Raw genomic sequence first — 18,751 nt, forward strand, 5'->3', positions numbered from 1 at the left:
TTATTTCTCTCTTTGTAAGTAAAAACAACATAGAAATTGAGAAAAAGAAGAATAAAACGCTTAACGTATATTTACGAGTAAAAGTCATACAAATAAGTGATTGGGACATTTCCAAAAGTAAGGCACATGAGTTTACAAAAATACATACAACTGATCCCTGAAACAAAAATTTAGGGATATGGGGCTTCAAAAGTAAGTCATCCACCTAGACAAAATTTGAAGACTTAACTAATGTCCCCCTTTCTAACCCTACATATCTAGTACTATCAAGGTCTAACCTAACCCTCAACAGCGCTACTAGGGGCAACATCCTCCTCCGGATCCTCCTCCGGGTCCTCCTCCGGGTCCTCTTCAACACCCGCCTGCTCGATACCCTGAAGGATACTCGTGACCTCATCCATCATCATCGCAGCATCAGCCCTGATACCGGATCGAGTCACCCTAGACCTCGGTCGCTCTATCTCCACGCGAGCAGCCTCCAGCCTAGCATGCTCAGCTGCTAACCTCTGCTCTAACTCAGCTATACGGTCAAACTGAGTATCTACCATGATACTCAGCTCCTCTACATCCTGGGTCAGGGTGTGGTTAGCGTCCCACAAATGGCGACGCTCATCGTCTAAGGACAACACCAAATCGTTAGGATACACGTATATAGCCCTACACTGGCATCGAGGATGCCTATCAGTTGGAGTATATCTCACGCGGTCTCCTCCGCCTCGTGGTCTATATGAAATGGATCTAAGCGGCTCTACATGTCCATTAGACGCTCCACTACCATTAGCATGTCCGTTTCCATTCTCCATACCTGCAAAATAACCAAAATCCAAAGATTAAAACTTAAATAGCTAATTGGTTCAAATATCGCTTAAGATATATCTAAAGGTCTCATTTCTTACTTCTAGAAAGGATTAGGGTTTCTAACACATCTAATATATCTTTCAAATAACTTTTCTAACCTAGGCTCTGATACCACCTGTGGCGACCCCACTTCCCCCTATGGCGAACCATAGGGTTGGCGGGCCGTCTGCCTAGCTCTCGCCAGGACTCACTGTGAGAACCCGTAAAACCCTAGTTCTTTTCCTAGGGTTTATTTCCCCTTAATTGCATGTTTTCTGCATTCTCGGGCTTAGAAATCTTTTTCTGGTAGATTTTATGCGTAATTATAGTTTTTAGATAATTTTCCTAGTATTGGTGAGTTTTTAGAAAATTAAGAATATATAATGGACGTGGGACCCAGTAGTGCGAAAAGTTCGAAAAAATTCGGCCAATAAGGTTAAGTTTCGGATACTGTGAAAAATTTATCGGGTGTTAAGAGATAAGTAGAGAGTGAGATTTGATTGATGAGAGAGAGAAAAGAAAGGATAGGAATGCTTTTATGATAGTGACAAGTGTCACAAGATCATTGGAGTTGACTTAAGAAATACTATTCACATTTTTGACTTTTTTGACCAAAGGATTATATATCTCAAAAAAATCACAAAATTCACCATTTTTCTTCTCATTGTGGCCGAACCTCTCACTTGCAAGAAGGAAGAAAATTCTTCAACATTTCAAGCTTCCAACTTGTCCAAATCCACCAAATCAAGTGTTTAACTTAGTTTTTACTCCATACAATCTTTCCTTCTAGTGATAGTAAGGGTATTAGTGAAGTTTGTTTGAAACTCTAAGGTGGCCAACACCTCTCTACATCTCTTGATACTTGGTAAGTGATGGTTGAACCTCTACTACACCTAATGATGGTTATAGTATGCTTAGAAGTGGCTTGAGTGTTGGAATATATGATTTATTTCTTGGTTTGGCTTGATTTAGTGAAGTTTTCCATTTTATGATGAATTTTCTGGTTTCATATGATTTTGATGGTATGGTTGTTTTTGATGGTTGGTAATAAGGGGCTTTGAATCTAGTGGGTGTGAATTGTTGATAAATGCAACCAATTTTGGATTTGAAGTGAATTGTGAAAAGTTAGGGTTCATGAACCCCTATTCTGTCCGAAATTTTAGGTCATAGCTAGCGGCCGAATTGGACTTTGCTCAAAACATGAAAGTTGTAGGTATTGGTGAGTATGAAGTGCCTGCAAAATTTCAGGGCATTTGGAGTAGTATAGAGAGAGTTATACCGTTTTTACTGTTGCTGTTTTTGGTGAACAGAATGTGCGGAACTGCGATAGTAATTGCCTATTTTGACTGGATTTGGTTTGGATTTTGAAGTTGGTGTCTTCTGATGAAATGTTACTGGATGTCTTAGCTATCATATACCTTTGGAATGTCGGCATTTGGACTTGTATAGACTGAGTTATAGTAATTACAGTTTTGTGTGATTTACAAACCTGTTTTGGGAATTCTGGTATAGTATTTTGCATATTTGACCTAGTTGTGTTAGGAACTGGATTGAGTGACCTTCTACATTGTTGTAGCTCTGTTTCTTGGCTTCGAAACGGTGGGTCTTACACCCCCATCCGATAATCGTGGTGAATTCGACGCCATTACCGCAAAATAAGGGCAAAACAGTTTTTCTATTTGGGGCCAAGACTAATGCTCTTTCTAATTCTGGTTTGCTATCATGCTTATTTATGCATATGAGACCCTATTGGGGTTGTGTTCAGCATTGTTTTATGACTCGTCGTCGAGTCTCTCTTAGGGCTTGCTTTCATTTTGGTTGTTTCCTAGCTAACTTTTGTACTTGTACCACTTTGAGCCCTGTACGGTTTTTGGGAAATGAGATGACCTTTGGTGTGAAATGTTGGGGCTGATTTGAGGAAATAATGAAGCCTTAATGGCTGGAAAAGTAAGAAATTTAGGGGAAGTGCTGCCCGATTTTCTAGGCCGTTTGGTTCTTTTAAGTTGGATTTGCCTTTTGGTAGAAATGAAAGGGCTTTTGGGTTGTTTGCGCCTAGGTCTTCATGCTACCTTTTCGTTTCCAAGGGAATCGTGTTTTTTTGCATTCTTGCACTAGTATTTATTTGGCAAGGCGTACGACGTGTAGTCGAGCCTCACATGTGCATTCTGTTTACTCGATTCTGGAAGTAAAACCTTCAATTGGTTTATTTTGGTTATTTTAGGGTTTCTTGGCGATTAAGGCCAATCTGAAGTGAAAACTTTTGAAGTTGAGCCGGTGAGTGTACCACTCCCCTCCATTGCCGTTTAACTTGATTTCTGCTCTGCAATTTGTTTAATTTGTTTGAGACGAGGGTGTACTTTATCACACTCGTTCTCTTGTCTGTCCATATGCCAATTTTGAGTGCCTATCTGAATCTGCCGTCTGAATCTGCTATCTGAATCTGCTATTCTGTATCTGTATCTGAATCTGTTATCTGTATCTGCATCTGTTCGGATTTCTATGACCTATGAGCTCAATCCTGTGGCTAAGTTATTCGAGTCGGGCCGGCAAGGGCCTGGACGATTAGATAACGAACCACGGTAGTCTGTTCGGGGATTTTGGGTATTGAGACCCTTGATTCCGGTATACTCGAGTATTACCATTTTGTTCGTTTGAGGTGAGCGGACCCGGTAAAGGGGTGTTTGGTGGACGGAATTCGGTGATAAGAGGGGTCTACGGACGCGTTGGTTCTATATACGTTGACGGAGAGTCAACCGGTTTGGATCAAGTATTGCGCTGGAAATTTGGCTCCTGAGAGCCACCCGTATCCTTCTGATTTGAATCATTGGTTCCTTTGCTTTACATCTGACATGTGTATCTGATTTGTTAAATGTGAAATGCCATGATTTTAATGCTATCTGTTTGGTACCTCATTGAGCGCAAGCTCACCCCTTTCCGTTCCTTTTGTTTTCCTTACAGGAAAATAAACCCTTTTGGTCTGGATTTGACAAATGGCTGCCAAATTGAGCTAGTTGAACACATCTTTTGTATAGCTCATGTATTAAAACCCTAAGTGTACTTTTGGGGCATTTTCTCTTTTGATTTGGCAAACCGTGTGTATATATTAACTTTTGAAAACTTTTGTATGTCATTTTGATTTGTAAACGCTAAAGTTCAGATGTGAATGTTTGTTGGCTATTTCGGTTGGGTTCTGACGGGTCGGTCACTATTCATGGCCGACTTCGGATTTCATTTTTTTATTTTGGGTTATTTTACCATTTTGACCTGTTTACGCTCGTTTGTAAGTTCCGGATCGCAATAGATAGCTCTAATCTGATCCGTAGTCCTGGCGAGAGCTGGGCAGGCAGTCCTCTAACCCCTTTGGTTCGCCTTAGGGGAAAGTGAGGCTGTTACAATTGGTATCAGAGCCACTTCGCGTGGTCTCTGCGCGGAGTGAGACTGGGCCAAGTGGTGTTGTGGCCCTAATTTTATGAATATGTCTAAGTGCTCATTTGAGCGTAAGTTATGAACCGGGCATGTGATAAGTGTACGAATCATTATCATAGGACTCGAGGAAGCTAGGTATGTATGTCGGGTAGGAATCTTTAATAAGGATGGTTTACTCTTGGGACCGGCCGGCTCGAGTTGTGAATTATCTTAGATGGGATTCTTGCGCCCGGATACGAAAGATATGAGGGCCTAGGTTAGAAAGGATTTGGTGAACTAGAAAGGCCATTTCTCGGTGGATCGTTTATGGTTGTACTTGACTTAACTGGCTGTATATATGATAAGGAATTTCGAGGATGAAATTCTTTTAAGGGGGAGAGAGTGTGAGAACCCGTAAAACCCTAGTTAGTTTCCTAGGGTTTATTTCCCCTTAATTGCATGTTTTCTGCATTCTCGGGCTTAGAAATCTTTTTCTGGTAGATTTTATGCGTAATTATAGTTTTTAGATAATTTTCCTAGTATTGGTGAGTTTTTAGAAAATTAAGAATATATAATGGACGTGGGACCCAGTAGTGCGAAAAGTTCGAAAAAATTCGGCCAATAAGGTTAAGTTTCGGATACTGTGAAAAATTTATCGGGTGTTAAGAGATAAGTAGAGAGTGAGATTTGATTGATGAGAGAGAGAAAAGAAAGGATAGGAATGCTTTTATGATAGTGACAAGTGTCACAAGATCATTGGAGTTGACTTAAGAAATACTATTCACATTTTGACTTTTTTGACCAAAGGATTATATAATCTCAAAAAAAAATCACAAAATTCACCATTTTTCTTCTCATTGTGGCCGAACCTCTCCACTTGCAAGAAGGAAGAAAATTCTTCCAACATTTCAAGCTTCCAACTTGTCCAAATCCACCAAATCAAGTGTTTAACTTAGTTTTTACTCCATACAATCTTTCCTTCTAGTGATAGTAAGGGTATTAGTGAAGTTTGTTTGAAGCTCTAAGGTGGCCAACACCTCTATACATCTCTTGATACTTGTAAGTGATGCTTGAACCTCTACTACACCTAATGATGGTTATAGTATGCTTAGAAGTGGCTTGAGTGTTGGAATATATGATTTATTTCTTGGTTTGGCTTGATTTAGTGAAGTTTTCCATTTTATGATGAATTTTCTGGTTTCATATGATTTTGATGGTATGGTTGTTTTTGAGTGGTTGGTAATAAGGGGCTTTGACTCTAGTGGTGTGAATTGTTGATAAATGCAACCAATTTTGGATTTGAAAGTGAATTGTGAAAAGTTAGGTTCATGAACCCCTATTCTGTCCGAAATTTTAGGTCATAGCTAGCGGCCGAATTGGACTTTGCTCAAAACATGAAAGTTGTAGGTATTGGTGAGTATGAAGTGCCTGCAAGATTTCAGGGCATTTGGAGTAGTATAGAGAGGGTTATGCCGTTTTTACTGTTGCTGTTTTTGGTGAACAGAATGTGCGGAACTGCGATAGTAATTGCCTATTTTGACTGGATTTGGTTTGGATTTTGAAGTTGGTGTCTTCTGATGAAATGTTACTGGATGTCTTAGCTATCATATACCTTTGGAATTTCGGCATTTGGACTTGTATAGACTGAGTTATAGTAATTACAGTTTTGTGTGATTTGCAAACCTGTTTTGGGAATTCTGGTATAGTATTTTGCATATTTGACCTAGTTGTGTTAGGAAATGGACTGAGTGACCTTCTACATTGTTGTAGCTCTGTTTCTTGGCTTCGAAACGGTGGGTCTTACACCCCCATCCGATAATCGTGGTGAATTTGACGCCATTACCGCAAAATAAGGGCAAAACAGTTTTTCTATTTGGGGCCAAGACTAATGCTCTTTCTAATTTTGGTTTGCTATCATGCTTATTTATGCATATGAGACCCTATTGGGGTTGTGTTCAGCATTGTTTTATGACTCGTCGTCGAGTCTCTCTTAGGGCTTGCTTTCATTTTGGTTGTTTCCTAGCTAACTTTTGTACTTGTACCACTTTGAGCCCTGTACGGCTTTTAGGAAATGAGATGACCTTTGGGTGTGAAAGTTGAGGGGGCTGATTTGAGGAAATAATGAAGCCTTAATGGCTGGAAAAGTAAGAAAATTTAGGGGAAAGTGCTGCCCGATTTTCTAGGCCGTTTGGTTCTTTTAGTTGGATTGCCTTTTGGTAGAAATGAAAGGGGCTTTTGGGTTGTTTGCGCCTAGGTCTTCATGTACCTTTTCGTTTCCAAGGGAATCGTGTTTTTCATTCTTGCAGCTAGTATTTATTTGGCAAGGCGTAACGACGTGTAGTCGCGAGCCTCACATGTGCATTCTGTTTACCTCGATTCTGGAAGTAAAACCTTCAATTGGTTTATTTTTGGTTATTTTAGGGTTTCTTGGGCGAATTAAGGCAATCTGAAGTGAAACTTGTTTTGAAGTTGAAGCCGGTGAGTGTACCACTCCCTCCATTGGCTGTTTTAACTTGATTCTGCTCTGCAATTTGTTTTAATTTGGTTGAGACGAGGGTTGTACTTTATCAACACTCGTTCTCCTGTCTGTCCATATGCCAATTTTGAGTGCTATCTGAATCTGCCGTCTGAATCTGCTATCTGAATCTGCTATTTCTGTATCTGTATCTGAATCTGTTATCTGTGTCTTGCATCTGTTCAGATTTCTAATGACCTAAATAGAGCTCAATCCTGTGGCTAAAGTTAATTCGAGTCGGGCGGGCCGCAAGGGCCTGGACGTTAGATAACGAACACGGTAGTCGTTCGGGGATTTTGGGTATTGAGACCCTTGATTCCGGTATACTCGAGTATTACCATAATTTGTTGTTTGAGGTGAGCGGGCCCCGGGTAAGGGGTGGTTTGGTGACAGAATTCGGTGATAGAGAGGGGTTACGGACGCGTTGGTTCTATATACGTTGACGGAGAGTCAAACCCGGTTTGGATCAAGTATTGCGCTGGAAATTTGGCTCCTGAGAGCACCGTATCCTTCTGATTTGAAATCATTGGTTCCTTTGGCTTACATCTGACATGTGTATCTGATTTGTTAAATGTGAAATGCCATGATTTTAATGCTATCTGTTTGGTACCTCATTGAGCGCAAGCTCACCCCTTTCCGTTCCTTTTGTTTTCCTTACAGGAAAATAAACCCTTTTGGTCTGGATTTGACAAATGGCTGCCAAATTGAGCTAGTTGAACACATCTTTTGTATAGCTCATGTATTAAAACCCTAAGTGTACTTTTGGGGCATTTTCTCTTTTGATTTGGCAAACCGTGTGTATATATTAACTTTTGAAAACTTTTGTATGTCATTTTGATTTGTAAACGCTAAAGTTCAGATGTGAATGTTTGTTGGCTATTTCGGTTGGGTTCTGACGGGTCGGTCACTATTCATGGCCGACTTCGGATTATCATTTTTTTATTTTGGGTTATTTTACCATTTTGACCTGTTTACGCTCGTTTGTAAGTTCCGGATCGCAATAGATAGCTCTAATCTGATCCGTAGTCCTGGCGAGAGCTGGGCAGGCAGTCCGCTAACCCCTTTGGTTCGCCTTAGGGGAAAGTGGGGCTGTTACAATTGGTATCAGAGCCACTTCGCGTGGTCTCTGCGCGGAGTGAGACTGGGCCAAGTGGTGTTGTGGTCCTAATTTTATGAATATGTCTAAGTGCTCATTTGAGCGTAAGTTATGAACCGGGCATGTGATAAGTGTACGAATCATTATCATAGGACTCGAGGAAGCTAGGTATGTATGTCGGGTAGGAATCTTTAATAAGGATGGTTTACTCTTGGGACCGGCCGGCTCGAGTTGTGAATTATCTTAGATGGGATTCTTGCGCCCGGATACGAAAGATATGAGGGCCTAGGTTAGAAAGGATTTGGTGAACTAGAAAGGCCATTTCTCGGTGGATCGTTTATGGTTGTACTTGACTTAACTGGCTGTATATATGATAAGGAATTTCGAGGATGAAATTCTTTTAAGGGGGAGAGAGTGTGAGAACCCGTAAAACCCTAGTTATTTTCCTAGGGTTTATTTCCCCTTAATTGCATGTTTTCTGCATTCTCGGGCTTAGAAATCTTTTTCTGGTAGATTTTATGCGTAATTATAGTTTTTAGATAATTTTCCTAGTATTGGTGAGTTTTTAGAAAATTAAGAATATATAATGGACGTGGGACCCACTAGTGCGAAAAGTTCGAAAAATTCGGCCAATAAGGTTAAGTTTCGGATACTGTGAAAAATTTATCGGGTGTTAAGAGATAAGTAGAGAGTGAGATTTGATTGATGAGAGAGAGAAAAGAAAGGATAGGAATGCATTTATGATAGTGACAAGTGTCACAAGATCATTGGAGTTGACTTAAGAAATACTATTCATATTTTTGACTTTTTTGACCAAAGGATTATATATCTCAAAAAAATCACAAAATTCACCATTTTTCTTCTCATTGTGGCCGAACCTCTCACTTGCAAGAAGGAAGAAAATTCTTCAACATTTCAAGCTTCCAACTTGTCCAAATCCACCAAATCAAGTGTTTAACTTAGTTTTTACTCCATACAATCTTTCCTTCTAGTGATAGTAAGGGTATTAGTGAAGTTTGTTTGAAGCTCTAAGGTGGCCAACACCTCTATACATCTCTTGATACTTGGTAAGTGATGCTTGAACCTCTACTACACCTAATGATGGTTATAGTATGCTTAGAAGTGGCTTGAGTGTTGGAATATATGATTTATTTCTTGGTTGCTTGATTTTAAGTGAAGTTTTCCATTCGTATGATGAATTTCTGGTTCATATGATTTGATTGGTATGGGTTTGGTTTTGATGGTTGGTAATAAGGGGCTTTGACTCTAGTGGGTGTGAATTGTTGATAAATGCAACCAATTTTGGATTTGAAGTGAATTGTGAAAAGTTAGGGTTCATGAACCCCTATTCTGTCCGAAATTTTAGGTCATAGCTAGCGGCCGAATTGGACTTTGCTCAAAACATGAAAGTTGTAGGTATTGGTGAGTATGAAGTTCCTGCAAAATTTAAGGGCATTTGGAGTAGTATAGAGAGAGTTATACCGTTTTTACTGTTGCTGTTTTTGGTGAACAGAATGTGCGGAACTGCGATAGTAATTGCCTATTTTGACTGGATTTGGTTTGGATTTTGAAGTTGGTGTCTTCTGATGAAATGTTACTGGATGTCTTAGCTATCATATACCTTTGGAATGTCGGCATTTGGACTTGTATAGACTGAGTTATAGTAATTACAGTTTTGTGTGATTTACAAACCTGTTTTGGGAATTCTGGTATAGTATTTTGCATATTTGACCTAGTTGTGTTAGGAACTGGATTGAGTGACCTTCTACATTGTTGTAGCTCTGTTTCTTGGCTTCGAAACGGTGGGTCTTACACCCCCATCCGATAATCGTGGTGAATTCGACGCCATTACCGCAAAATAAGGGCAAAACAGTTTTTCTATTTGGGGCCAAGACTAATGCTCTTTCTAATTCTGGTTTGCTATCATGCTTATTTATGCATATGAGACCCTATTGGGGTTGTGTTCAGCATTGTTTTATGACTCGTCGTCGAGTCTCTCTTAGGGCTTGCTTTCATTTTGGTTGTTTCCTAGCTAACTTTTGTACTTGTACCACTTTGAGCCCTGTACGGCTTTTTGGGAAATGAGATGACCTTTGGTGTGAAATGTTGGGGCTGATTTGAGGAAATAATGAAGCCTTAATGGCTGGAAAAGTAAGAAATTTAGGGGAAATGCTGTCCGATTTTCTAGGCCGTTTGATTCTTTAAGTTGGATTTGCCTTTGGTAGAAATGAAAGGGCTTTTGGTTGTTTTGCGCCTAGGTCTTCATTGCTACCTTTTCGTTTCCAAGGGAAATCGTGTTTTTCATCTTGCACTAAGTATTTATTTGGCAAGGCGTACGACGTGTAGTCGAGCCTCCACAATTGTGCACTTCTATCTTACTCGATTCTGGAAGTAAAACCTTCAACTTGTTTATTTTTGGTTTATTTTAGCGTTTCTTGGCGATTAAGGCCAATCTGAAGTGAAAACTTTTGAAGTTGAGCCGGTGAGTGACCACTCCCCTCCATTTGCTGTTTAACTTGATTTCTGCTCTGCAATCTGTTTATTTGTTCGAGACGAGGGTGTACTTTATCACACTCGTTCTCTAGTCTGTTCATATGCCAATTTACTATGCAAAATTTGAATCTGTTATCTGTGTCTGCATCTGTTCGGATTTCTATGACCTATGAGCTCAATCCTGTGGCTAAGTTATTCGAGTCGGGCCGGCAAGGGCCTGGACGATTAGATAACGAACCACGGTAGTCTGTTCGAGGATTTTGGGTATTGAGACCCTTGATCCGGTATACTTCGAGTATACATTTTGGTTCGTTTGAGCGTGAGCGAGGGCCCGTAAAGGGGTGTTGGTGGACGGAATTCGTCGATAAGAGGGCGTCTACGGACGCGTTGGTTCTATATACGTGACGGAAGCTCAACCGGTTTGGATCAAGTATTGCGCTGGAAAATTTGCTCCATGAGAGCCACCCGTTATCCTTCTGATTTGAATCATTGGTTCCTTTGCTTTACATCTGACATGTGTATCTGATTTGTTAAATGTGAAATGCCATGATTTTAATGCTATCTGTTTGGTACCTCATTGAGCGCAAGCTCACCCCTTTCCGTTCCTTTTGTTTTCCTTACAGGAAAATAAACCCTTTTGGTCTGGATTTGACAAATGGCTGCCAAATTGAGCTAGTTGAACACATCTTTTGTATAGCTCATGTATTAAAACCCTAAGTGTACTTTTGGGGCATTTTCTCTTTTGATTTGGCAAACCGTGTGTATATATTAACTTTTGAAAACTTTTGTATGTCATTTTGATTTGTAAACGCTAAAGTTCAGATGTGAATGTTTGTTGGCTATTTCGGTTGGGTTCTGACGGGTCGGTCACTATTCATGGCCGACTTCGGATTTCATTTTTTTATTTTGGGTTATTTTACCATTTTGACCTGTTTACGCTCGTTTGTAAGTTCCGGATCGCAATAGATAGCTCTAATCTGATCCGTAGTCCTGGCGAGAGCTGGGCAGGCAGTCCTCTAACCCCTTTGGTTCGCCTTAGGGGAAAGTGAGGCTGTTACAATTGGTATCAGAGCCACTTCGCGTGGTCTCTGCGCGGAGTGAGACTGGGCCAAGTGGTGTTGTGGCCCTAATTTTATGAATATGTCTAAGTGCTCATTTGAGCGTAAGTTATGAACCGGGCATGTGATAAGTGTACGAATCATTATCATAGGACTCGAGGAAGCTAGGTATGTATGTCGGGTAGGAATCTTTAATAAGGATGGTTTACTCTTGGGACCGGCCGGCTCGAGTTGTGAATTATCTTAGATGGGATTCTTGCGCCCGGATACGAAAGATATGAGGGCCTAGGTTAGAAAGGATTTGGTGAACTAGAAAGGCCATTTCTCGGTGGATCGTTTATGGTTGTACTTGACTTAACTGGCTGTATATATGATAAGGAATTTCGAGGATGAAATTCTTTTAAGGGGGAGAGAGTGTGAGAACCCGTAAAACCCTAGTTATTTTCCTAGGGTTTATTTCCCCTTAATTGCATGTTTTCTGCATTCTCGGGCTTAGAAATCTTTTTCTGGTAGATTTTATGCGTAATTATAGTTTTTAGATAATTTTCCTAGTATTGGTGAGTTTTTAGAAAATTAAGAATATATAATGGACGTGGGACCCAGTAGTGCGAAAAGTTCGAAAAAATTCGGCCAATAAGGTTAAGTTTCGGATACTGTGAAAAATTTATCGGGTGTTAAGAGATAAGTAGAGAGTGAGATTGATTGCATGAGAGAAGAGAAAAAAGAAAGGATAGGAATGCATTTATGATGAGTGACAGCTGTCACAAGATCATTGGAGCTTGACTTAAAGAAAATACTCATTCCCATTTTTGACTTTGACCAAAGGATTTATATCCAAAAAATCACAAAAATTCACATTTTTCTTTCATTGTGGCCCGAACCTCTTCACTTGCAAGAAGGAAGAAAATTCTTCAACATTCAAGCTTCCAACTTGTCCAAATCCACAAATCAAGTGTTTAACTTAGTTTTTACTCCATACAAATCTTTCCTCTAGCATAGTAAGCGGTATTAGTGAAGTTTGTTTGAAGCTCTTAAGGTGGCCAAAAAACCTCTATACATCTCTTGATACTTGTAAGTGATGCTGAACCTCTACTACCACCTAATGATGGTTTATAGTATGCTTGAAGTGGCTTGAGTGTGGATAATATGATTTATTTCTTGAGTTCTGCCAATTCGATTTATGTGAAGTCTTATCACATTTATGAATGAATCGTTTCTGGTTTCATATTATTTTGATGGATGGTTGTTTTGATGCTTCGGTATAAGGGGCTTTGACTCTAGTGCGTGTGAAGTGATAAATGCAACCAATTTTGGATTTGAAGTGAATTGTGAAAAGTTAGGGTTCATGAACCCCTATTCTGTCCGAAATTTTAGGTCATAGCTAACGGCCGAATTGGACTTTTCTCAAAACATGAAAGTTGTAGGTATTGGTGAGTATGAAGTGCCTGCAAAATTTCAGGGCATTTGGAGTTGTATAGAGAGAGTTATACCGTTTTTACTGTTGCTGTTTTTGGTGAACAGAATGTGCGGAACTGCGATAGTAATTGCCTATTTTGACTGGATTTGGTTTGGATTTTGAAGTTGGTGTCTTCTGATGAAATGTTACTGGATGTCTTAGCTATCATATACCTTTGGAATTTCGGCATTTGGACTTGTATAGACTGAGTTATAGTAATTACAGTTTTGTGTGATTTGCAAACCTGTTTTGGGAATTCTGGTATAGTATTTTGCATATTTGACCTAGTTGTGTTAGGAACTGGATTGAGTGACCTTCTACATTGTTGTAGCTCTGTTTCTTGGCTTCGAAACGGTGGGTCTTACACCCCCATCCGATAATCGTGGTGAATTTGACGCCATTACCGCAAAATAAGGGCAAAACAGTTTTTCTATTTGGGGCCAAGACTAATGCTCTTTCTAATTCTGGTTTGCTATCATGCTTATTTATGCATATGAGACCCTATTGGGGTTGTGTTCAGCATTGTTTTATGACTCGTCGTCGAGTCTCTCTTTAGGCTTGCTTTCATTTTGGTTGTTTCCTAGCTTAACTTTTGCTACTTGTACCACTTGAGCCCGTCGGCTTTTGGGAAATGAGATGACATTTGGTGTGAAATTTGGCGGCTGATTTGAGGAAATAATGAAGCGCTAATGGCTGAAATTGTAAGAAATTAGGGAAGTGCTGCCCGATTTTCTAGGGCCGTTATGGTTTCTTTTCAAGTTGGGATTTGCCTTTTTGGTAGAATGAAAGGGTCTTTTGGGTTGTTTGTGCCTAGGTCTTCATGCGTACCTTTTCGTTTCCAAAGGGAATCGTTTTTTCATTCTGCTACTAGTATTTATTGGCAAGGCTACGAACGTTAGTCCGAGCCTCACATGTTGCATTCTATTTTACTCGATTCTGGAAGTAAAACCTTCAATTGGTTATTTTGTTATTTTAGTGGTTATCTTGGCGATTAGGCCATCTGAAGTGAAAACATTTTGAAGTTAAGCCGTCCCGGTTGGTGCTACCACTCCCTCCATTGCTGTTTAAGCTTGATTTCTGCTCTGCAATATTGTTTATTAATTTTGTTTGAGACGAAGGATGTACTTTATCACCAACTCGTTCCTTGTCTGTACCATATGCCAACTCTGTTCATATGCCAATTTTGAGTGCCTATCTGAATCTGCTATCTGAATCTGCTATTTTGTATCTGTATCTGAATCCGTTATCTGTGTCTGCATCTGTTCGGATTTCTATGACCTATGAGCTCAATCCTGTGGCTAAGTTATTCGAGTCGGGCCGGCAAGGGCCTGGACGATTAGATAACGAACCACGGTAGTCTGTTCGGGGATTTTGGGTATTGAGACCCTTGATTCCGGTATACTCGAGTATTACCATTTTGTTCGTTTGAGGTGAGCGGGCCCGGTAAAGGGGTGTTTGGTGGACGGAATTCGGTGATAAGAGGGGTCTACGGACGCGTTGGTTCTATATACGTTGACGGAGAGTCAACCGGTTTGGATCAAGTATTGCGCTGGAAATTTGGCTCCTGAGAGCCACCCGTATCCTTCTGATTTGAATCATTGGTTCCTTTGCTTTACATCTGACATGTGTATCTGATTTGTTAAATGTGAAATGCCATGATTTTAATGCTATCTGTTTGGTACCTCATTGAGCGCAAGCTCACCCCTTTCCGTTCCTTTTGTTTTCCTTACAGGAAAATAAACCCTTTTGGTCTGGATTTGACAAATGGCTGCCAAATTGAGCTAGTTGAACACATCTTTTGTATAGCTCATGTATTAAAACCCTAAGTGTACTTTTGGGGCATTTTCTCTTTTGATTTGGCAAACCGTGTGTATATATTAACTTTTGAAAACTTTTGTATGTCATTTTGATTTGTAAACGCTAAAGTTCAGATGTGAATGGTTGCGTGCTCTTTCGGTTGGGTTCTGACGGGTCGGTCACTATTCATGACCGACTCCGGATTTCATTTTTTATTTTGGGTTATTTTACCATTTTGACCTGTTTACGCTCGTTTGTAAGTTCCGGATCGCAATAGATAGCTCTAATCTGATCCGTAGTCCTGGCGAGAGCTGGGCAGGCAGTCCGCTAACCCCTTTGGTTCGCCTTAGGGGAAAGTGGGGCTGTTACACTCACGCAAACAATCTCACCCAAATCCTTCCGAAGATTAACCTAACTATTACAATAACGATCTCCCAAAAATAGATCAATTGCTAAAACCACAGTAACTTCAGAGATAACAGCAATTGAAGATAGCCAATCGACGGCTCTTAAATACCTCACGCGTTACAACCAAGTAGTAAATTCAAACAACTTCAAAAGTATATATTCATACGACGTAAATATTTACATATGAGCCAAATATCAAAATTAGGGTTTACACTTTTCCAGCTTCAAGTGGTAACCCAAGACAAAAGTACATTGTTTTATTCGAATTACATTACGAACTGCAAATCAAAGTCACAAGGTTCAAATACATTCATAAGCAAATATAAGTAGGCTCAGATTTCTCCAACGTCAAGACCTGTCAAGGAAAACAAATAAACGTGGGGTGAGCTAAAGCTCCGTGGTGCCCAAAAACATGCAATCAAATAAAACAAATAAAACGTATTAATTTCAACTGAAGTAAACAAATAGGAAAGCGTATAACAGCACAAGGTAGGATACATGGGCTCTCAGGAGCCATTCTCCACGCTTGATCAAAATTTACCATAGTCGACATTCAGTCAACTCTCACTACTTACGGTCCATGTAGATCTTTTTCTTTTTCTTAACTCCGACACCAATCATACCCTTGTCCCGGGCCCGCACACCAAATAAGAAAGCGGTAATACTCGAGTATACCCTTTGGATAAACTAGTCGAGGGATTCACCCAACGACGTCACAACACTTGAGATATTCACGAAAATATTTCACACAAGTCACCACTCGAAAGGCTAGTGTGATAAGGTACACACTGCTCACTTCGATGGATCAAAAACCACTTTGCAATTATCATATATCAAGTCAAGAAAGCACTTTAATCAAATAGTCATAAAACAAGTAGGGACACTCACCAAGAGTGAAGTTCAGATCTCAAGTTGGAAATCGAAATCCGCATCCTCGCTAAATCCTAGAAAACCAAGTGTTAAACTATAAGTTTTCTATTCAAGTCCTAGGCTTATACATATAAAAGATTATCTAGTATATTACTAGTTTATTTTCTCGAAATAAATCGACAATCCACTTAATATTAAAACTGGTAAAAGTAATAAAATATTTTGTATAGTTTCCAAAAAAAATACTTTTCTTTCTCAACATGCAATTAAAACTACTTTACTTGAATAAGTTTCTTGCCGAGCAAGTTTTCCTCTAGACAACTAGGCGGAAACAAGTTTTTTTTTTTTAAGAAAAGAAACGGAAATAAAGCAAGACTTAGGGTTTTAGAAACTAGTGAAATTATTTTCTAAAAATAATAGGGTTAGTTCGAGTTAAAGAAAGAAATATCAAGTCGGCAAAGTTTAGAAAATCCCTCCACAAGAATTTTGAACGTTAACGTACAATACTAAGTTTTATCGTTCAATACTAGGGTGAAGATATATTTAAATAGCTTGCTTAAAACTTTCTCAAGTTCACAGGACCAAAACGGATTTCTTACGATTCCGATTCACAAGCACATATTATTTCAGATTTGTCAATATAGCCAACTCATAATTCAAACAGCAATCTTACTAGGGCTTCGTCAATCATTAGCCCTAGGTTTCAATAGATTCATTTCTATTCAAAAATTAAACAACTGACCAAGGCTTCGTCAATCCTTAGCTCTTGGTTTCAACAAGCTCATATCAGATCGCTTTTAAACACAGTAAATTCAAGGCTTCCAAGAAATTCCATCGACTAAACCGCAAGGGTTTTTTTTTCTTTTTTTTCAACCAAGTATAAATAATAACAAGTAACTCCAGCAGTTAATTTCATCAAAACTGAAATGCTTGTAAAAATTATTCAAATAGCCAAGGGCTTCATCAATCATTAGCCCTTAGCATCCAATAATTATTTCTTGTAGCAATATAGCTAACAATTCAAAACAGCAACTTTTAGAACCAAAAATTCGCAAAAGAAATCTGAGAAACTCCTTTCTTCCACTCTTGTTTAAACTGAAAAGTTTCCAGCACTATGCTTAAACATTTCCAACCAAAATTTCCAACACGTCAAGTGTTTCGTAGCTAAGCAGATTCCGAAGTTTGAACACACATTTCTCTTGCATTTTTTAGTATTATGCTCCAAGGAAAATATTCCAAAACATCCTGCAGTTCCAGGAATAAACTGAAAAACTCTTGCTCACCTCTCGGCTATCAAAAATGTTCCAGCACTTAGGTGTTCTTAACTCCAACTTTTCCTCGGCCAAAACAGTGTGTTAAGTGTTCAAATTCGACATGCAAACACTAAGCTAGCTTATTAACATTTCCAGAAAAAAAAAATCAGATGCAAACAACACTCTAATCATCTAAAATTTCCAACTCAAGTTTCTCGGATTACAAAAAAAATTCCAACAGCTCCTTAGTCTTAAGTCCAATTTTTCCTTGGCTAAAACAGCGTTTTAAATACTCCAATTTGACATGCAAACATTTAGCTTGTTAATTAACATATCTAGTTCAAAATCAGATTCGGTTAACGACTACAATCATTCCAAAAATCCAGAAATTCATCCAGCTGGTCTCGGATGAAGTTGCATGCATAACTTTTCTGTTTCATTTTATTTTGCTTGTTTAGCCGAGCTAATTAGCCTCATGCAGGACTTAATTATCTTGTTATTAACTAGCCAATCACAGCTATAATCTCAGAACATCACGATTAAGCCAAATAAAGTTGCGTTATTCCTAATCAGTTCTCGGCAAACCTATTCTTGCGCACATCAGATTTTCTTTTTCCTAAACTACTCGTCCGAATGCACAAATCCAACATGCAAGTCTGTAACCAGTTTAATCATCTAGTGGTTAGTTGGTTAATCACCAATGCAAGCTCAGATTGTCAAGAAATAAACAAGGTTAATGCTACATTATCATTTCAGCTCTTGGCAAAACCCATTCCCTCGCGCATCAGAATTTTCTGTTCCTAAATCTCTCATCCAAACGCACAAATCTCACATGCAAGCTCTTAAACACTATCATCTACCTCTAATTAACTTAGTCTAGCTCAGAAATTACCTCAGCTAGACTCCCAGCTCCCTCGACAGTACACTGAATTTTCTTTCTTTCCTCTCGGCTCACGCGCAAGGCCTGAAGTGCTGGTTCTAGTTGCAGTAGTTGCAGCTGTTGCAGGCGGTGGAGTTGGTGGTTGGAACTGGTGAACTGGTTGCCGCTGGTGGGGGTTGAAGAAACAGAAGAAAATGGTCAGCTCGTGGTTGGAATGAGGGTAATGGTGCAGCTCACTCTCTCGGTCAGAACTGGAATGTTGCAGCTCGCGGGTTGCAGCTCGCTCTCTCGTCGATGATACTAAGGCTACGGCTCTCTCTCTCTCTCCTTTTCTTCGATGATCAAGAGGTGAGGTGGAGTGATGGTGCGAGGTGAGAGGGTGGAGAGTGAAATGGTACGCGGTAGGGAGAATGTTGAGTGTGGAAATGGTGAAGATTGCATCCGGCCGAAGGAAATGGCTATGTTATATAGAATTTGTCCGAGAAAGTGTTTGGTGGTTGCATGGATATTTTCGAAGTAGTGGAGGGTATTTCGGTCTTTTCACATTTTCTCCTAATTTCTACTCGAGTCCTCAATTCTAACTTAATTCCAAGAATTATTCCAAATGAGATTTAAACGCCTACCAATATACCAATCTCGCAAGGGTTCAATTATCAAAATTTCTACATCCTAAGTTTATACTT

At 39.5% G+C, this 18,751-nt stretch overlaps 1 protein-coding gene across 1 annotated transcript in view; it reads right to left on the reverse strand.

Moving 5' to 3' along the window:
* Positions 1 to 278: 278 nt before the first annotated feature.
* The window catches only part of LOC113758580, a 28,392-nt gene continuing 9,919 nt past the window's right edge, over positions 279 to 18,751 (reverse strand). Inside the window, exon 6 of the mRNA XM_027301365.1 lies at positions 279 to 805. Within this exon, the coding sequence (XP_027157166.1) occupies positions 279 to 805 (527 nt within the window). The remainder of the gene's footprint in view (positions 806 to 18,751) is intronic.

The sequence above is a fragment of the Coffea eugenioides genome, unplaced genomic scaffold (assembly GCF_003713205.1).
Source record: "Coffea eugenioides isolate CCC68of unplaced genomic scaffold, Ceug_1.0 ScVebR1_57;HRSCAF=291, whole genome shotgun sequence".
NCBI classification, from domain to species: Eukaryota; Viridiplantae; Streptophyta; class Magnoliopsida; order Gentianales; family Rubiaceae; genus Coffea; species Coffea eugenioides.